The 22184-nt window shown below is 33.8% G+C and overlaps 1 protein-coding gene and 2 long non-coding RNA genes across 6 annotated transcripts; 2 read left to right on the top strand and 1 right to left on the bottom strand.

Annotated features, from left to right (window-relative positions):
* Positions 1-850: 850 nt before the first annotated feature.
* LOC147544556 (uncharacterized) lies at positions 851-4885 on the top strand. 2 transcript variants are annotated; one of them, XR_015224255.1, is made up of 5 exons: positions 851-1347; positions 3545-3596; positions 3779-4141; positions 4259-4433; positions 4524-4885. It is a non-coding gene; the product is annotated as an uncharacterized LOC147544556 (long non-coding RNA). The 2 variants fall into 2 exon arrangements; XR_015224254.1 differs by having other exon boundaries at positions 4259-4885.
* A 450-nt stretch (positions 4886-5335) lies between these two features.
* LOC147544557 (uncharacterized) lies at positions 5336-8203 on the bottom strand. The gene is made up of 2 exons (XR_015223412.1): positions 7625-8203; positions 5336-5822 (listed from the first exon to the last, which is right to left on the bottom strand). It is a non-coding gene; the product is annotated as an uncharacterized LOC147544557 (long non-coding RNA).
* A 7428-nt stretch (positions 8204-15631) lies between these two features.
* On the top strand, positions 15632-21024 carry LOC147544558 (uncharacterized). 3 transcript variants are annotated; one of them, XM_086634130.1, is made up of 7 exons: positions 15632-15900; positions 16320-16518; positions 16623-16673; positions 17019-17070; positions 17142-17200; positions 19188-19233; positions 20650-21024. In XM_086634130.1, exons 2-7 carry the CDS (start codon positions 16393-16395, stop codon positions 20790-20792), a joined length of 477 nt encoding a protein of 158 aa, XP_086490256.1. In that variant the 5' UTR covers positions 15632-15900; positions 16320-16392; the 3' UTR covers positions 20793-21024. The 3 variants fall into 3 exon arrangements, with proteins under 3 accessions (XP_086490256.1, XP_086490257.1, XP_086490258.1); XM_086634131.1 differs by having other exon boundaries at positions 15762-15900; positions 16315-16518; XM_086634132.1 differs by lacking the exon at positions 15632-15900 and adding an exon at positions 16037-16156.
* The last annotated feature ends 1160 nt before the right edge of the window (positions 21025-22184 follow it).

Here is a 22184-nt window from a genome sequence, read left to right on the forward strand (position 1 = left end):
CCGAGGAACAGTAATGTGAAGAAGTGTCAAAAGATGAAAAACAAAAGTGTTATTGATGATATTAATGTTCTGGCTTTGGAATTTACTGAATCGTTGGAGAGAAAAAATTTGAAGAAAACCGTCAAAAAGATGATTATAACTTCTGAAATTATCAAAGAAGAGAGCAAGAGATATATCATTGCAGCAAAGAAGATGTATAATGAATTTAAGATTGAAAAAACTGCTGCAATCAAAGATAAAAGCCAAGATTTTGCATCAATTCGGTGATTTTTGTGTCTGAACTCTCTGTATGGCGTGTAAAAAGATAAGATCAGGAGAAAGAAAATGAGGTGTTCATGGGTCTTTTTAGTTTGGTCTTGATCTTGAATATAGTAGGTATTTGTTACGGAGGAATTACTAGTAGTTTTGTTTGAAATGTTGAGAAAACTATTGATACTATTATTACAAATTGATATTATTATAATAGTAATGTTTTTATTATTAGTGTTAAATTTATTTTATCTAAATCAATTCATTATAATATTGATACTATTATGTAATAATGTTAAAATAATTACTGTTTCAATTCACAATGGAGTATCAGAAGTGATGGTGAAAATTTTCCATCGTTCAAATTGACTAATTATAAAAAAAAAAAAATTGTCTTTTATTTAAAGAAAATTAGAATTCCAAAGAAGAAACGGGTCACTAATAGTCTATATAATAAAACAGGTGGATGGGTGCTAACTGGTACAAACCTCTGGATAAATCCAGCCGTCCGTCCCACATCAGCACTATCATCCACCCTTGGATTTAACAAAATCTACTAGGTTGGCACCCGGGCGCCTATGGCCGAAGTTACTCACTCATCTCCTTTTTCCACGTTGATTTTCTGTTTGTTCAACGACACATCTTTTCGATTTACGGGACGCATCTCCTCTCCCTCACTAAGAGCCACTCTGAAATCATTTCCAGCTTCCTTTCGTATTTGGTTGGATTAATGTTCTAAGTTTTATGAAGTGTTTGATCCAATTAGCATTAAGTTTGTGATATTTTGTGATGGAAACCACATTGATTCTCGATGCTTATCTGCACCATTACGAAGTTCTACGATTCCCCTTATTTGATACGGTTATCTGCTATACTGCACCCTGTATTTGTCTATTGTATACATTCGATATCATAAGCAGATATTGGAAGGGCTTCTTAAATTGGCTGAAAATAGGGAATGTGCTGACTGTAAAAGCCTTGAGGCTTCTTAAATTGGCACAACATAGAAGCCTTGAGGTGCACAATTGAGAGTTTAGAAATTGCTTCATTATTTTCCTTCATCATTTTGGGTTGGTTGTTGGGGAATTAAGGGCAAAGGTTAGTATTTTCTCATTGATCATAAGTTTATTTAATGGTAACTTCATCTTTTATTGTTTGTATGTTCTCATTAATCATTTTTTTGAATTTGTTTTGTTTCCTGTTATTGATGATTTTCACCACCTTTGTTTTCTTTCCAATCAAATTTTGTTAGGGTATGGCTTTCTTAGGTCATAATTCTGTTAGGGTAAAATATTGTTTACCTCTTTACGTGTGTGTGAATGAATGTGTTTGATGCTGCCATATATGTGTTTGATGAAATGTTTAATAGAAAAAATGCATTCACTAGAAGCCCCTTCTCAATTTTGTGCTTGGTTTAATCACCATACACTCAACAAACAAATATTGTTCAATTTTGAGCTTTGATTCATCATACACAATAGAACCTCACTTCTGTTGAGTGCTAACAGTATGATGTCTCTTTCTCTACTGGAAAGACCAGCGGTTCAGATTTATCTTTTTCCAAAAAAAAGTTTGTCTTTGTTTTTTTGGAACACTAATATAGTCTGGACTAGCATATTATGGATTAAGATCGTAGTAATGTTCTTTATTTTGTGGTAGAATGCTAGCCGATAACATAAAAATAAGTAAGAAATGTCCCAACTTACACTATAGATACCAATAAGTCACCAAGCGAGAGAGTTCAGGTGGTTATTAAGAATAGGCGGGGATAATCGAATCGAGCTCATGGATTTATCTAGGTCATTTATGGCCCAACAGAAAGAAAGGATTTTTCTGTCCCAAGCAACAACAGAAACACATAATAGTTGGATCTGAATAGCAAGACATCTAAGAAATGAACTTATAGTGTTACAGTTCACACTCCATGATACATCAAATAATAAGATGGCTCCCTCGAAACATTTGTGGGTAATGAGCACTTAAATCTCTTGAATTTCTAAACCATATGAAGGTTAGATATTTAGACTAATTCCATTTACCTGCACCTATACGATTGACTAAGACAATAGAAATTGCCCAAATAAAACCTTTTAAATTAAACTATAGAGAACCGCCGGAATATAAGCATCCTTATTCTTAGGGCAATAATACACTAGCAACCATCTTCTACGGAACAATCTAACCACGAGACAACTTCAAGTGACAAGGGAAAAAAAATGATGTGTGAATCAAAAGCACTAATCTTACTTTGCAAAATTGTATTTTGTTTAACAGTAAACTTGACTAGGACCTATCATCATTTGTATCTAACTCATTGATGATCACGTTTGTATCTTCAATTTGGATGGACCTATTATAGATTATAGTAGTTTGTTTTCTTTTGGAACATTTATTATCACTTAGCAATCATCAAAAGTATTTACGAGTGTGATAGCGTGTGACCTAATGCTAGAAAAGAAAACAAACTCAATCATCTTTAATCTTTGAAATGTATCTAATATTAATGTATGTAATGGGTCTCCTCAAACATTCTTATAGTTTTTCATAATCCGAGACTTATGTTTAGGATTTGAGAGGTGTAGAATATTACGTTGGGTTGTGTATAACTGCGTATGCAGCAGTGAGTTATGCTAGAAGTAAACTCATCAAGTTGAATGGAAGTATTTATGTTGTGCCTACCTATTTTATCCTTTGGTTCCATATTTTTCTCTCGTCTATCAACTTAGAGTTAGAAGCCTGTGTTGGTATTCTAAGAGGCACATACATATTTATGATATAGGGAAAACAAATGATGTGTGAATCACAAGCACTAATCTTATTTTGTAAAATTGTATTTTCTTGATCTGGTTGTTTAACATTAAACATAACTAGTGCTATCATCATTTGTATCTAACTCATAGATAAGAAAAGATGGGCGTCATAGTCGGGAAGGAAATAGAGCCAGAAGTAAGTTATCCCACTCACTCCATCTCCATCCATCTTCTTCTCGGACTGTTCTGTTTGGTTACACATAACACATAGTTGGGTTTTTCCATTCTGCTTAGTGAATGGTTTTCTATCTTCTCTGATAGTGTGTGTTTGTGATTTGAGGAGGCATACCTAATCTAATTATATGCAAACAACCTAATTAAAGGTTACAACCGCAGAAAATAAAAGACAATGACATTCACCAAAAGTTTCTTTTTTCAGCGGGGAAAAAAAACAAGTAATTCTGTGTGTGTGTGGTGACATGTTCACTGAAAACCTCATACACATGTCTGGATCAACATCTGATTATGATTTTTCTTTATCCTAGGTGGTATAGATACTATAGAGCTCTGGAGCTGTGTGGATTATTCATTTCGAAGGTATTGTTTCCTTTGGCATCTAAACCAGCATTTACTTTTCAACAGAAAAAATATTCAACCAAATTTGCATTGCCTCATTATAATATGCTCATATGCTCATGCATTTCGAACGATTAAAAGTTAACAAAGTTTAACTCATGCTTGAAGTGTTTATACCCTAACGGTCGACATTTGGAGTATAGGTTGCACCTTTGCTGAAGTATGAATAGGGAAACCATTGCTTCCTGGTTAAAATGTTGTCCACCAGGTTGATTTGATGACCGGCTTAGTTGGTACACCTTCATTAAATACTATTTCTCGGGTACGACACATTAATTATAAATTCTTTTATGCCATCTTATTATTTGAGGCTATGCTTTTCTTATAGAGGTAATCATGACATCAATATTATGTTTTATTGTGGCTATTGGATTGAAATGAGAGGAGATACCTAACTAGCATGCTCTCATTCGCGCAAAAGGTCCCAAATTTCGATCTTGTGGGCCATCAAACTGTTCGAACAACTCTCACCACTTGATCCCAACGATCGGACAACTGCTGAACTGGTATTTATTGTACAACCATGAATACAGATTCTGGTTTTCTCATTACAGAATGCTGGTCATTTACTTTCATAATGATTAGGATGTATTTTCTTAATTTTTTTACTATGGAACTTGCAGTAAACTTAAGCTTGGTTAAAATACAGTGTCCTACCCGAACTTGCCTTGGTCTGAAGGGAAGTGTTGTATTCATTCAGAAGTTGTACCTATCCTTTTAATTTACTTCTCATCGACAGATCATGATCTTCGTGCTCATTTTACCCCTATGAAAATTATTTTTCTTTTTTCAATCATGGTAGCTTCTGATTTAATTTTTATACTTCATTTGTGGCCTTCATGCATCATGTCCAATCTTAATGTTCTTCTTCCATGTTATTCATGACAGACATCGGTTGCATTGGTTGATCCTTACTTCAAAGGGCTGGGCAGGGTGGAGAGGGAACCATCTTGCGAACCAAACATTATGTTAGAATTTGAGTTTGAGATGAGAGTGACAAATGAGGACATTAAGGAGCTCATTTTTAGGGAGATATTAGAATACGACCCCAACTTCTCGAACACTACATGGATGGATCTGAAAGAACAAATTTTCTTTACCCTAGGTTCTTTTCGTACCTATCTTGTTTCATGTCATTAAATATTTATGAGTCTAATGATCTTTACTATGTACATGCAGTGATGATAAATTCAAATTGTAAAACAGTCAGCAGTCAATAATTCAATATAAGTCTTTAACAAATTTTAATATGTTTTTATTCGATAGTTTGTTTATAGGGCTTTATATTCTCCAACATTTGGTTTGATAAATTTTTTGTTTCAAAGATATCAAATAATTGTGATACCAAATGGACCATTTTTATAGACCAAATGTCTTTTGATAACAGGTTCTTATAACGTATATAATGCTTAGCTGAAGCCTCCGTGTCGGAGGCACGGGTCATACTCTAGTATTATATTATATATATTAAAACTCTTCATATATCTTTAGTCTTCTTTAAGTTTCTCAAAACAATATATCAAATTAATTTCAAATCGATGAATTTATTTCTTTTGTTTATATTGTTCTATTATTTGATATTCTGACCATAGAAATCAATTTTGTTGGTGCAGGACGCGAGCCTGAAATTTTGTTTCCTCAAACCGTTGAACGAAAATATGAAACTTAAAAGCTACTAAAGTAGTATAATTTATATCAAGTTTATTCCTAAAAATTTGAATTAGAATAATGAGATTGAAACAAAAAAGTAATAACTACTCGTACAAAATTACAAAGTGTTGAAAATGGTATCCAGATGATGCTCGAATTTTTTGCTCGTACCTGACATACACTCACCACAAAGACTACTCAGCATTGATATATAATGGATGCGAATTTTAGTGATTCACATAGTCATAGTTCGACCAACATAATGATGCAAAATATACAAAAATTACTATCGTTGTGTGACATTTGAAAAAACACATATGATGTTTAATGTTAACAGTTACTAAGTTCAGATAGCAAATCATATATCATGAACATCATCTCTCCTTCATCCTTTGCACTGAAATACCTCCAACCTGCACATCTAGAGAAGCCCCCATAATGCACACATACTAATCACACCATCACACAGGATATTATTGGAATAAAGTCTTTGATGTTGTCGAGGATAATCCATGAAGCAACAATAACATTAACTCACTAAACATATTGAAGAGTGCTCCTTTCATCAAACACATATACCACAACTTCGGACACAAAACGTGTTTCAGCCAAAATGAAATACAAAGATATACAACAACTATCATCTACCTTCTCTTACTCTTTCAATTCCATCCCGAAATCTGAATACAAAAATATACAACATATGTCCTACCTCTTTACGACCCTCCTAAAAAAACTGGAATTTCAGCGAAAAATGAAAAAGATAAACTTCACCAACAGTACACAGTAAACAACCTATTAAGTTTTTGAGACAAACCATGGGATTAGCCAATAGTAGTAAGATCTGTAACATGTTTCTAATGTTTTATTGAGTGAAACTATACCTAGCCTCCAAGAGAATCAAGTACTTTCACATTATTTTATGTAAAATGGGAGTTTTTGAAAATCAAGAGAGTTGGTCAAAGACTAAAACATGTAGAAATTACAAAGCAATATTCTTACCAAAAGAATTTGGAAATCAAACGTTTCTAGGTAACAAAACCAAGAACTTTGACATTAATACGTACAACAACACGAGCACAAAAGAGGAAAACTAATGATGGGGGGGGGGGGGGGGGGGGGGTCACGGCCATCCGAGAGTTAAGATTATACATATATATTTACTTTTTAGGGATCTCCATTAATTGGGACATCTTTTGCATTAACATACTTAACGAAACTATATTACTTAAATATATTTCTGTTCCAACTAATTCAAAGAAGCACATAAGAAAAATCACACGAAAACCACAACAGCAAACCTGCGGAATTAGTTGTTACTAAGAAAATCAACAAAATTTCAATTAGCAAGTATTATTTTACTTGTATCTGACCTATTCTTTGAACTATGTTGGTTTCACGCTTACTTACACATTTAATCAAACAACTGATATTCATCTTTTCATACTCGTATAGACTAATCAGCAATGAGAAAAGTTTGATAAAATCTTTGTGCACACTGTTACTAAAGTTTCTGTGTATATTCAAAAGTTCGTTTACCGAATATAGAATCTTTGTAAGCAATAGTTAAGTCAGCTACATGATGCTTAGAATGTAAAACAGTTTGGCCCGATTGGGTCTGTTTCATTGCAGGAATGTATGCTCAAGTATCATATGAATTTAGTTCTAACTGTAACTTACATCTACAGAAGTTCAAGAATACGCTAGTGAGTTTCAATAACATATTAATGGAGTAAATTATGTATAAAAGAATGTTTCAGTTATTTTTGATGCCATAGCATATATGGTCTAACTTTCCTTTCGCCAGCCGAGGGTCTAGGTATACATACTTATGTTTGAGAGTATACCTTCCAATTAAGAGTTTAGGCTTACTTGGGTTTTAGCTTATATGGTAATCGAGAACAGCCACACGGTTCTCTTTGGCCAGAAGCAAGAAAATGAGCCAATGAGTGATTAAGACTACCCAAATATCACAAACCATACTAAAACAATTACAAATAAAGGAACTGCAGTAAATCCTACAAACTGCATACGTATAGTTTCTCTTGCTTCCCTAGGAGGAACCTATTTTTGAAGATATTGCAGTTCTTACTTGCAGAAAAAAATGAAGTTAGTGTTCATGTGCTATTGATGACTAAACCAGAACCATCACAGACAATGATAGATAGCATAACAGAGACAGAATCGCATAACATCCTAAGAAAGTAACAGGTGAAGCGCACAGATAGATAATCTCATACCAGAAGCATGTACCTCAAACAAAAAAAATATAGCCATAACGATAATATTCCAACAAAACTCAGTCCTAACTTATTAATGTAGTAAATGGAACCCTTAACTGTAGCTTGTGCACAATGATTTCATTTGGATGCTACACACTATTTTGAGTTCAAACTTGAAGTGATCATCCACGCGCATTGTCATTGAGCAAATGACCATTTAGATTTTGTTTTGCTAAACATGATATTGAAGTTCATATTTACTTGAGTGAAACTATAGCTAGCTTCCAAGAGAAGCAAGTACCTTCACATTCTTTTATGTAAAATGTGAACATATGTGTAGATAGTTGGACAGAAACTAAAATAGGTAGAATTTACAAAGTATTTTTCTTGTTTATCCCATGTGACGACTCTCTATGTTAGACATTTCATCAAACACATAACATCCACAAACACATTTTTATGTTGTTTTTTGTTTTAAAATTTTTAAGAATGAATCAAATCTAATTTATCTAATTCATCCAATCTTCTCAACCAATGAATCACTCTTACTAGTTACTACCACAACCCAACATACTGATACTTTCAAGTTTTATCAGAGATTGAATATTAACCTTTTTGTAAACACGAAAACGGAAGGAAAATTATGAAGCAAAGACGAAAGCAGAGAAGATAATTATGAAGCAAACCGAGAGAAATTATGAAACAAACAGGAAAGCAAACATATCGGCACTAATATCTACTAATTTGTCTATGATTTATGTGTGGGAGAGGAGATGTGTGCGGTGAACTTAGAAGATACGCCCTGTGAACTAAAGAGATATGCCCCTTGAGAAAACATGAAAGCAGTTTGGCTATAGCGCCCACTGCCCACCTAATATATTTTGTTCAATCCAACAGTTATATTAGTGCTGATTTGGGTCGGAGTGTCGGACGACCAGATTTGTCCAGGGATTTGTCCCAGTCAGCAACCATCCATTTATTTTATTATACAGAATAGAATTATATAGACTAGGGATAGCCCGTGCCTCCGACACGGAGAACATCTTATTTAAATAAATATACTAAAATAAGATCAGGAAAGAAAAATATAAATTTCACCTTCATGAACAATGAACAACTCCCCATTAATTATCATAATAGTAATTCAGAAAATTGAACTCTTATTAACTTAAATATGAATTCCCATCATTACAGTCATTGTAATGTGAGGAACATTACCACTCAATTTGTCCGAGCTACGTTAGCTTTCTGGAACAATAAAATACTCGGCAAAGATGCCTAAACAATTTCAGTTGTCTGTAGCTACATAAAAACATTGTCAATATTTCTCAACTAATATATAAATAAGAGGGATCAACGTCTTCGCTTGATGGGGTTGCTTCACCACAGTTAGGGGTTTCTACCTAGTTCTGCTTTAAACCTGTTAATTTGGTTTGAAACATATTTGATTTGAGCAAAAGGTTAAACCATTGAAGCATTGAATGATTTAGAACGAAAGTTTTGATTTGCTGTATGTGAGGGAAAACACTCGAACATGGTAAGATTCGAATTCTAGCTGCCCCATCTGAGAGACACATATATTAACATAATACTAAACTCTTTATTTGCATATAGCTCCAAAATAAAACATGAATCTTCTAATTCATATCATGAACAATGATTCAAAGTTCAGACACTTCTTCACTGATAAAAAAACAGGCCAGAAGGTCCATCATCTGGTAAAAGAGCCAACCTTACCCGAAATTTTGCACCTTCTCAACAGTCAAGATTCCAGTATCGAAGTTAATATTTGTACTAACATAATCAGGACAAACCAAATTTACCCGAAAAGAAGGAAATTTCTTAGCTAAAATCCTTGTATATCCATTCAGATATGCTTTAAAGACTGTATATGCAGACATTACAGGACATCCTTTGCTTTCTAACAAATTTTCCTTCAAATTCTTCAAAAACAAATTCAAAACTTCATCGATTCTCTCTTATGTTAACCCTTCAGCATCACCAAGTATCTCCTTAGCCTCTTTGTTGTGAATATTCTGAAAAAAAAGCCCTATGTTAGCGGACCTTACACCATTGAAGCATAAACGATTTGGATCAATTTTGGTTTCTATATGTGATGGGAAAACACCCAAACGGGGTTGTAGAGTTCATGTTCATCCTTTCAAGAAAGTGATTATCTAACAAATGCCCACCAACATGACGCGAGTTCGTGTTTGATGTGCACAATGACAGCGTCTTAGTTGGTGATTACCGTGAAATGAACATTTGGGGAAAGGCACAGCGAGTGCATCCACAGAAGTAACACTTTCTTGAATTCTTAGGATGCTAATTCATTTTCAACATAAAAGAGCCATAGACATAGCTCTTTAAATTATATTAATCTAAAAATTATGTTTGTAGTAATAGCATCACTGTTTTATGACCAAACATATCGAACAAATGATACCCAACATGAGAAGAAATATCACATTACTTCATTCCCAAATAAACAACCAAAGAGCGAAAAGCCAGTTACCAACAAACATATTAAATCCATATTCACATTAAGATATCTACAACACAACAACATAAACCAATAAAATTATAAGAAATGAACAAACTATTCACACATCAATAGATAAACTGAAGAAAAATGACTGACCCCCTCGAATAAAAGCTCAAAGTAGGAAGGTAAGCCAAAACTGATAGTAAGATAATAAGAACTACTTTCTTTTAAGCATCAATGAAAACTTAATTTGCTGATTGTTTGGAAGAATAATCAGTCTTGTATCCAAGAGTGATCCCATTCATCAAGATGTCTGACCTCCTTGTATCCTCATAAATCAATAACTCCAATCATCAAAAACATGAAAAATGTATGAAAATAAACCAAAGTTCACACTTTGAGCTTCTTAGAATTCTAAGGACAGTTTTGTATCCAAGAGTGATACCATCCTTCAATCAACTAAAAATAAAGAGTGACACATAGAAGAACATATACATGAAACTAAAAGACTCGAAATTATGAAGATTGAAGCTCACCATACTCATCACCGCGACCATTTTTGCAACCTCTATAAGAGAAATTACCGTAAAAACCATTTCTATTAGAGAGGTTACAGAAAAAATATATTGTTAGGAGATTTTATCAAACAGGAATGAAGAAATTTTCAGTCGGTAAGCATTATAAACTTCAATAGAACTTACTTGAAATCAAAATTCCTTGAGTCGTACCTAGAACCGAAGGAGGTGCATTGTGAAGATGGAGCAAAGAGAGATCTTATAGAGGTGCAGGATCTTTTACCTGCACAAGTACATCAGAGATCGATGTGGCTACTAAGATTTCTAGTCCTAATTATAATAAAGCTGAAGATCTCAGTGCTATTTGCAATCATGAATTCGAGCAAAGGATAAAACACTCTTTCATACATCACTAGGTTAGTTTGGTTAATTTCACCCCCCTGGTTTCATGTATTTTTTAACTTATACTTGTTGATTCATTTCCTGCTATGATGGGAATAAGAATGCCAAAAATAGATGGATTTTCTACCAGAAAGATTAAAGATGATTGAGTTTATTTTCTTTTGTATCGTTAGATCACAAGCTAAAATTTACGTACTTTTAGTGACGGCTAAGTGATAATAAACGTTGAAAAAGAACATAAACTACTATAATCTATAACAGGTCGATCCACATTGGGTATGAAAGATTTTATATCAAGAAAGAAAAAAAAATCAAAATGTTTCAGAACATCCAATTATGTGTCATAGAGACATTTTAACAAACACTCAATACACAAATATTGTTAGATGATTATTGACAAACTAATCAGAAGTCTTAAAAAGTGAATCTCATTCAAAATAAAGATATTCTCATTCAGAAGTGGTGTGAACAAGTCAAGCAAAATCACATTCCGGGGTTTGCGATTCATTGAGCTAATCCAATTATAATAGCTTTGGAACTTGGTAAATGAAAGAGAAATGAGGAAACACCCGATTTGCAACGTTTAGCAAAAGGATCTGGTTCATGTCATACAATATGCAACAGTAGAAAAACCGAGTATTACTAAAAACAAAAAAACCCACGATGAATTGAGAAAATAAATAGAGACAAAGTGATTAAAACAAATCACACAAATTCTCAAAAAGAAAAAAACAGATCGCACAGATAGATGATGAAGCTATTAAAGAAGAAGAAGGAAGAAGAAGAAATGTAGGGCTTTGGCGTTTGGAAATCCGATTTTCTTTTATCTATGTAACTCTTTTTCTCTATCTTTAACTTTGTTTTAAGGTGTTGGGCAGTTTGGGCGTTTCAGAGATGACGAGTAATGTAGGTAGTAAATGGGGAGAGAGAGAGTTATATTAATCTAGCCGTTGAACCATCATTGAAGGTGTAGATTAAAAAGTTAGGGGGTATTGACATTCACTCACTGAGTGGATGATTAAATTTTCATTTTCTTAGGTAGGTAACGGATCTAAAGGTCAATACTTGAAAGAAAACGCAACGAACGACCGGATTTGTCTTTCGACTTGTCCCAGTGAGCAAAAAGCTTTGCGTTTTATATAATAGATATATAGTAAAACATAAGGAAAAACGTTGATTGGGACAAATATCATTTTTTGGAGTAAAACATATTGTCAGAAGTCCTTCCCAAAATTTAAAATATAGTCAGTCTTAGAAATAAACCGTGTCTCTCATAGAAATAAATGACTAATTTAAAAAAAAAACAAAATAAATTATAAGGGTTTAAAAAAGGAAATTGAAATCTCCCTCTCTCAATAAAATAACCAATTTAAGAAGAAAACAAAAGAAAATAAACGATAAGTTGAATACCAAAAAATTAGAGTATTTAGAATATAACAATAATAGAAAGTAGGGCGACATGTTTGGGGAGAGCGGCTAGAACAATACCATGGAGCACCTATAGAAGCACTGAGTTAAAATTTCGTCAAACTTGATTTATACAACTGTTTTTGCCCTAGGGCATGGGATATACCGTAACATATATATAAAAGTGTGTAGGTTGATTAGATGCTATAGAGAAGAGAAATTATTAATAGTTGAAAAATAATTTTAATCATAAATATCTTGTACACACGTAAATAGAGAAAAATACCTTAAATTATTTCACTACATTTAACCAGTTTCATCCTATATATATATATATCTAGTTTCACCCTATATATATATATATATATATATATATCTAAGATAATAGATTACACATATATAGTATTTATATATATATTTGTATATAAATATATATTTCTAGTGTTACAAATATGTAGAATCGATTAGACTATAAAGATAGGCAGAATCACGGGTTGGGTGACCAATGATGCAAACTCATGTGGTAAACGGGTTGGGTGACCAATGATGTAAACTCGTGTGGTAATGTGTAGTATAACTCCGCCAATGTCAAGCATCTGGTTCACCTACATCTTAATTTTCTCTTCTAAATACTAGTTTTACCAATGCTAGTTTTAATATTTGTCTAACTTTTAAATAAATAATGCTTTTTAATTCTACTGATTTTTATAATATCAAATTTCATAATCTTGTTTGCTTTGATATTAGAATTATTAACCACAACCAATATTGTTATTGTTTATTTAATTTGTTAGAAAAAGTGGATCCAACTTTTTTGAGAATGAATGACCAAACTAAACGAGTGAACAAGCCCTCTTCCAGAATGTGGCCCCATTTTTGCTTTATAATTTGGTGGTCCAAAGCGAGGCTTTACTCGCTTTGGGTCAGGGTCGGCCCTGTAAATATAAAAACATACATATATTAACAAATATTTATATACAGATGTTTATATGTTAATAAATATTTATATTTATGTACAGATGTTTATATGTTAATAAATATGTATATATATACTAATAAACATTTATATACTAATAAACATTTATATATAAATATTAGATATATATATATATAATATATTATATTAGATATATATAAGTATGCATGGGGTGAAACTAGTTAAATGTGGTTAAATAATTTAAGGTACTTTTCTCTCTTTACATGTGTATAAGATATTTATAATTAAAAATATTTTTCAACTAGTTATTAATTTCTCTTTTCTATGTATTTTTCTGAAGAAGAAATCTTAGAATTATGAAGAAGAAACATTATAATTTACTACCTTTAAGTTAGTTTGAGGTGGGAACTGGGAGCACATTTTGTGAAGCAAATCCTGAATTATCAACCGAAAATCAATAACCCAAATAAAATAAAAATCAATTATCAACAACATATGAAATGAACAAACCAATAAAATTATAAGAAAGGCTAATTTGCATAATCAGTGGTGATGAAGATGGGGATATTAGTCTTCGGCAGTGATGAAGAAGGAAAAGTCGGGGAAGATAGAGGTATGTAGATTGTAACTGACTGATTGAGAAATTTAACAAATTTCCAGTAACTAATATTTTCATGATCAATTTTAAGATTTCAGAAATTACAAGAGAGGGGGTAGAGTAACTGACTGATTGAAGAAAAAAAAAACTCACATAAAAGATGGATTTGATTGGTTTAGTAAAAACATACTAATAAACTTCCTTAATTTTCATGTGTTCGGGGCAACAAAATACTAAATGCTTCTTCTCAAAACTTGATTACTAATACCCCACGAAAGATTAAAAAAACAAAAATGAACTCAAATGGACACCTAAAATGAAATCGTAATCTTTAATTGAAATTCTTACCTGATACACTTAGTTTCCCATTGTCCCTTTCCATTAACCAATTCAAAGAGAGAGTAGAAGATATATATTAAAGATGATAGATCAAACCCTACAGTTCTTCGATGAAACTCCCGACTTCCTGTTCTTCGATGAAGGCTTGGAGATGGAATTCTAAGTTCTTCGATGAACGAAGAGAGTGACACAGACGAAAGATGAAGAAAATGAGGGGAACCAGAGAGACGAAGAAATCTTCATAAAGGGCATTATAGAGGTAACGCAAATTTGATTGTGAAATGAGAAGATATGTCTCGTGATTTATGATTGGGAACTGAGGAGATGTGTCGGTTGAGAAAATAGTTGTGATTTTGCTGAATCCAATGGTTTATACCAATGCTGATGTGGATGGGACGACTGAATTTATCCAGGGGTTGTCCCAGTCAGCACCCATCCACCTGTTTTATTATATAGATATTTCGTGATGGATGTACTCAGAAACCCGGTCTGTCTGTAGCTCCTTCTGCCCATCGTGGCCCAAGACAGGTTCTCTTGCATTAATTTTTGATATCTCCTATTTCCATGGAAATAGAAGAATTTCTACGGAAATAAGTATTTCCACCGTTTGATACGAAGTGTAATTCCACGACTTCAATTCCCTAGAGAATCTATTTCCATGAAATAGTCCATTTTAATTCCTTGCTCCCCCCTAGGAATTTGTTTCCGTGAAAAGTCAAAATAAAAATATTTTAATATATTTATTTACATGAAACCTGATATTTATCTCTATATATGTTCAAAATGACATTTTTGCCCATAAAAATTTAGCAAAATAAACTTTTACTTATACATTAGACAAATTACATTTTTGTCCTTTTCTTACCAATGATATGTTTACAAGTTGTCAAAATGACAAATTTTCCCTTTTATATTAGTAAAATTCTTTTTTTATCCATACGTTGTCAAATTTACATTTTTGTCTTGTTTTATCGACAACTTGACATTCTCACTCTTAAGTTAGCAAAGTGACACAAGGTTAAATAATTTTGTAACATAAGGGTAAAAGTAAAATTTTGACAACATAGGGCAAAAACGTAATTTGGACAACATAAGGATGAAAATGTAATTTTGGCAACATAACGGTAAAAATGTTATATTGACTACGTAAAGAAATAAATAAAAACTCTTTATTGAATATTATATTCGTAGAAGTTGGTTGTCAACCAAATAATAGAGTTCGTAATTCCACGGAATAATAGATGACTACCAAACGAAAGAACTCTTATTTTCACGGGATAAATTCCGTGGAAGACTTTCCATGAAACTCTTTTATTTCCGTGGAATTATTTCCCTGATATCAAACACAACCTTATTATTTCTTCTCGACCCGAGCCCGTCCGTCAAGTTCACTGGGCTTAGACTTAGGTTGTTCAAAACGCCCGAACCCCTTTCCCACCCCACCCAAGACCACTTGGGCCCATAGAAATTAGAACACGCCCACGATCGTAAAACCTTGTACCTGTTCGAGAAGAAAACTAGAGAAAGTTTAGGCGGTTGTGGCTCAAATCGTCGTGTTACGTCGCTTTTCTTGTTTCTCGTGATATCGTCGTCTCGAAAAAGAAAAGTCGACAAAGCAGGGAGCTTAGCAACTAGGGTTTTATCTTAAATCTTTACTTTCCCTCTCAAGGATACGGTTCGATTTTCAGTTTTGGGATACTTAGATTTCCGGTGAGTGCTCAATACTTGATTTGATTCTAACTACTTTGATGTGTAATTTGTAAAAGATTCTGAAATCTGAATGGTCTGACTCATAGAGATTATTGGTTTCTTATTCCTTAGGTTTTAGATATTATTTTGCTTTCCTTATAAAAATTTTATCAAGAAATTGATGACTCTAATTGAGAATTGTGGAGATGGTTTAGGTTGTAGTCCAACTGTTTGATGAAATGCCTCTTTTAAGTTTTTGTCAACATAATACTTGAAGGTTAGAAATTGCAAAGTTTAACTTGTTAAAGATTCAATTGATTTATAAATCGTGATTCTTAATTCTTTTAGAAATTATGAATCTTAGATATGTACAAATTATGTGAATTAGTTGTCAATTGATGTTATGATTAATGAATATGATTCTTACTTTCCTATGATAGGACGATTCAGCAATTCTGAATCTCAGATATAGCGGATCTGTGATCTCATTAAAGATCGAAAGGGTGATTGAAAATGGGTACTAGAGAGGTTTACGAGCAGAAACAAAGAGCTGGTAATCTCTATCATGATCCTACCATCAACCCTGGCCTCGGTTCTCCTCGCTGCCCTCGTTGTCTCTCTCTCTTAAACCCTAACTCTGTACGTTCATCTATCTCTCTCTCTCTTTCTCATTGCAAAGTAAACTATTCGACGGTATTCCTCATAAGCCGCTTAGCTATTCAAATTTTGTATGTTTGAAACAGGAAAGTGGAGAATGGACAATAACGTCAGTCTTGCATGATGCAACTGCTGTGGTAATTTTATTCAATTCCTTTGCCCAATTTTTGAGTACATGCTCAAATAGTCTATTCATATATATACAGATCCTACCCATATTTGGAAACTCAATTGACTCATCGTTTTTTGATTCATTTGGGAAATTCATTGTCCTGTTAAGAATTAGAAATTTTTCTGGGTTGGTTTTGTGGTTTAATCTTGGAGTTGGAGGTTCAAACGTGGTACCCAGAAAGGTCTTTGTTTGATTGTCTCTTTCTTTACTTCTAGATTGGGGGTTTAATTATTGATGATGCAAATTTGGAATTGGATATCTTAGAGTTCTTTATCTTAAGTTTCTTCCTCTACATTGTCTCTTGTTTCAGGCTGGAACTGGTGCTGGTGCTCTTCTGAGTGCCATTCATAGTTTTAATACAGGTACTATGCTCTTTATTTTCATAAATTTGGTACATGGAAATCTTTTATGGACAAACCTGTTTCTCTTGCAGGAATTCCATATATCCAGAAACATGTGAAGGGTCCGAAGTGGCTTCCTTTTGTTGTTGGGGTATAATATTCTTCTTCCTATCTATTTTTTTTTTTGACAAAGCAACTTCATTTCATTGATGTAGGATAAAATCCTAACATCTTGCATGACTTTGATTACATCATGTAAAAGCTAGATCAAATTACATCATGTAAAAGCTAGATCAAATTACATCATGATCATTGATTGAGCACTATACTGCCATCACACATATACTTGGATCCTTGGCCATAACAAGTCTCTTACAGCCATAACGAGACCCTTAAGGTCATAACAAGACCTAATGAGGCCTATACTCTATTTATACCATAAATTCATGGAATTTTTATACAAGGGTAATGAAAAATACCCTCATGAATCAAATCTCTGACCTCTTGGACATCAAAGTATGACACATCTAACTGGGCAATTAGTGAAGAATATGGAGCGTTAATGATAATGAGTTTGTTGAGCTGCGATGGTAATTGAATATGATATCTTCTTGTCATTTTAGGATTAAATTAAAAAAAAGTGGGTCATAATACTGTAACAATGTTCCAAGTCTATTTTCTTTTCCTATAAATTAGATTCAAGTTTTTTGTATATGTAGAATTACACACATTTCATACGTACTGGTACAAGTCTTTCTTGAATAACAAAAATCCTCTCTGTGGTTCTATCCAACCTTCTCCAAAACATGGCCTAACTTTCTCTCTCTCTCTCTTCAAGGTAACCGTAATCACTTACCTCCCATTCTAGCAAAGCGAGGGTTCCCTTTGCCGAAAACCCCTTCATTCTTGAAGGGAAAGATCCCCTTTTTTCCATCCTCACCATAAACTTCTATCCATGACCCTCTCCCTATGCTGTCATATCTGTAATTTAAAATCTAAATTTGTCTCTTCGGGTGGTAGGTTTTGAACTTTAACAAGGTCTATTCTGATAAATATATGAATCGTCATCGTCATAAGTTAAACAAAATCTGCGCATCGGGATTCTAAAAGACAATCTTATGGGGTATCTACTTAAGCACAAACTATTGAAATGGTTTTTTTCAAGGTCCATATTTATGGCGATGAGGCCTTCTTTGAAGGCGAAAGGAAAATTTCCAAAATGATCATAGGCATTTGAAGAAAAATCGGGTAACAGGAAGAGATTAGACTGGTCCTTTTTTGCAAGAAAAAGATGGCAGCACCTTTTTCTTGAAGAATCACGTTGATCTTCATTTAAACATTTCTTGAAATAGTGTGAGTACTAAGTTTGAAAATTATTCATCAAGTTGGTTAAAATGTGGTTGAATCACAATCTGCAATACTCAGATCGAGAAATCCTTTTCATTTAATTCTTGACATCGAAAGATTAGATGGATCGTGGGGATGCAAGTATTATCTATCATCGAAAGGATGACAGAGCCACTGATGTATTCATGAATGATGCAATATTAATTAACATCTTCCCCTGACCACGTGGCATGTTTCGATTGACAGCTTCTCTATATATTCTCGAATGGGTACACCTTTGCAATCTTAACGGCTGTGGATTCGATTCTTGAGATTTGATGTATACCCTCATGTAAAAGTCCATTTAATTTATGGTATATAGATATTATAGGTCTTGAAGGTCTTGTTATGGCCTTAAGGGTCTTGCTATGGCTTCTAAAGGTCCAGGTATCTATGTTATGACAATTTTATGTGCTTCCTTACTCGTCATGTTGTATGTTTAATTTGTATTCTCACGATGTAATCAAAGCCATGTAAGATGTTTGGATTTGATACCTACATAACGAAATGAAAGTTTCCTTTTCAAAAATAAAATAAATCATTCTCTTGTTGCAATTAAATGGTGAAATAATATGTGCCACATAGACGCATAGAGATTTTTTAGTTGTAGCATCGACCAAGTAGCCAAATGTCCCTATTTATCCTGCTGTTTAGGTTATAAATATCTTCTTTATGCAGTTATATACAGTAATAAAGTTATATAATTGTGAATTAATTCATTACTCATCAATTGTCTTTTTTATCTGTTTTAGCTTCCCCCGCTGCTACTATTTTCAGCCGCCAGTGCTGCATTTGGAGGTTTGTTCTGTATCTCATGATCTGATAAGCTTTCCGTTGTCTTTTTCGGTATTGCATTACTTTTCGTTTGTTCCTTATCATTGAATGGTTAATCAAAAAATAATATCAATCGAAACCTCTTTATTTGAGTTTTATGGTATGCTTGCAAGAAGCTTGTCAACCTCAAGGAATTATGTAGTGCAAATATCTTTCTTCTTTTATTCTTATGGGATGTCAAACTCGATTCTATCATTTCGTTAGAATTGAGTTTAACTTCTAGATGGTAATTGGTCGTTATTTTGAAATGAGTTCTATCCTCTAGACTTCTACCTTGAACTCACTTCTCCTCATGATGTGTAGAATACTAGAATCTTTGAGCTGATATCTTTTACTTCTTATTTATGATTTTTCATTTTCCTTTATTTGAAATGAAACTTCATGTTTAATGAAAAGAATTATCAGGGTAATTAGATACATGGACTGAAAAATGTCGAGTTGATATCTTTTCATAAGATCATTTATATACAGGTGAAGATCTATATAGGAAGAAAAGGTTTTGTGATCGTAAGAGTCTTATTTTTCTTTCTTATGACTCGGATTAAGGAAATCAAAACAGCCTGATTATTTTTTTTGGAAGGTCAGCATAGTTTAAGGGGTATGACTTCGTGTTTCGAACCCTTGACCTTGAGGGTGGAAACCAACTTGGTAACCATCCAACCAAAGGTTGTTGACAACAGCCTGATTTTTAGCACGCTATTTTCCTCAAGTTTTCTATCTAAGGGTACTACTAAAATTAAGAACACCATAAACTATAATTTAGGAATATGAAGCAAGGATGGAGAAAGATGATATATTACAAAGGAAGATAGGAGGAAATTTGCTGCACAAGCAAAGACAAAATCAGTAAAGGAAGATTAGAAAGTAAAAGCGGTATTATATATCTTAACAGAGAGAGGGTTTAGGTCGTTTTGTTTGTCTGGTCGATTATAAACCCCAGAAAAACAGAACGAGTAACGGTAAGTAGTTGGACGTCCTAGTAACTCCCAAGTCACTCGAACATGCCAGTAGTCCAAGCAGAGTTTGGTGAAATTGGCTCGAGCTTACCACTATGTTGTTGGACTTGGACATATGATGGTAAGTCAGCCTACTATACTTTTAGTAACTAGTAGATGGCACTAGTGGTTCAGGCGAATCTCATAACAATAAGTTCTAATTTGGTTGATATATCAAGTTATGAGTTTGGAGGAACCACATGTTAAAATCCCTTGATAAAAGTTTTCTGTTACTTCTGGATGGCGACATGTGTGTGCCGCTTATGCGTATACTGACTCATTAGGACTATTTTTTTCAGCTCGTGCCATTAATTCATCAGAATTGTTTGAATTGAAAATGGATCAGAACCTTATATCCTTTGCCATATCTATCTGTCTCCGTCAGGTTATGCAGTTCCAAAGTTTGCCCAGCTCTCAGTAACTTCATATTATGCTGCCTCAAGTGCTTCACATTATGGAATATCACACCTTACTCGATACATTGAAGATACCCACACCTCAAATAGTTTACACAGAAGGCCAACCTGATTGTTGAAGGTATGAGAAAAATGACAGGTTTACTTCAGTTTTGGGAATAGGTTCTGGTGCATATTTGAGTTATATAAAATGTCAAGTCTATGTATAAACGGGAAAAATGTTCAGATATTTATCCTTATAGCACCGGTACTTGGTCTTTTCGCTTGCTTTGTATCAGATCCTATCTAAAGCTTGTGAATTTTTGTTGAAAGTGATAAATAAATGGTTTACTTTCTGAGTCAAATATCTATTGGGTGTACTTATTATGTATTGCAATTGTACAAAGTATATAAGATATTCATGAGGTTCGAAATTTGTGTCTCCATCTCGCCCCAAGTCTCATAAATGAAGAGGTATTAGCTCCTAAAGGGGCTTTCGAGCCCTTGAGAGTAATGGGGGTGCCCACCGGGCCCCTAATAATGGGCATCTCTCTGTGGTTGTACAATTTCGTTCCTTGTTTCCCTTAAAGTTGAATGGACTCTCCTTACGCTTACTTTTCATCATGTTAATGCCCAATTTCATGGTCTCATGTTGATCTAGCCACAGGTTCCTAATAGGATAAACCAACAAATGTCAACCAGTCATTGGTCAAAAAGAGGTAAGTTGGGATAGGATAACACTTGATCTTTTTACACCACCACCATTCATTCCTAAACATCAGTTCACTACTCATACCATATGTGACACTCAAAAACACATACTCAAACCCAGACAGTTTAATTTTCTAGAGAGAGAAAGTAGGGCAAGAGGAGAATCAAGAAAATGGCTTCAATCACCATGAATACCTTACCTTTATCTAGCAGCAGCTTTAACCTCTCAAAAAAACAATCAACCATTACTCGACGAGGACTTATCGTTGCCAAGGCGTCGAATGGAACTGACGCCGAATCAACTAAGTTGAGTTGCAATGACAACAACACCGTGAATGTTGGAGGAGCGAGAAGGGAGGTAATGTTTGCTGCAGCAGCAGCAGCCGTATGCTCACTCGCTGGTGTGGCCTTTGCTGGCGATGAGCCAAAGGCGGGGACTTCTGAAGCTAGGAAAGTATATGCGCCTGTCTGCGTTTCCATGCCCACTGCTCGTGTTTGTCGTAATTAATGAAATGTGTACATGATTAATATGCTGTTTTTTTGTTTCATTTCCTTTTCTTCAATTAATCCCACAAATTTATGTTTGTCATCCTTGACCTTCTTTTATAGAACTAAATGATCCTTTTTTTGGCGTGGAAATTTTATAGCCAATGCCCAAACTTGTTAGAGACAATCTATTTTTCACCAAATACTTGGTCAAAACATATTGACCAAATATGGTTAGAGGCAATGCCCAAACTTGAGGTGTCTTTCACCCGCTTCTACTTTTTCTCTTTTTTCCATTACCGGCAGGCTGTATCCGGCCTCTGATCAA

The sequence above is a fragment of the Eschscholzia californica genome, unplaced genomic scaffold (genome assembly GCF_041429995.1).
Source record: "Eschscholzia californica isolate CP2 unplaced genomic scaffold, dmEscCali1.0.p SCAF_4, whole genome shotgun sequence".
NCBI classification, from domain to species: domain Eukaryota; kingdom Viridiplantae; phylum Streptophyta; class Magnoliopsida; order Ranunculales; family Papaveraceae; genus Eschscholzia; species Eschscholzia californica.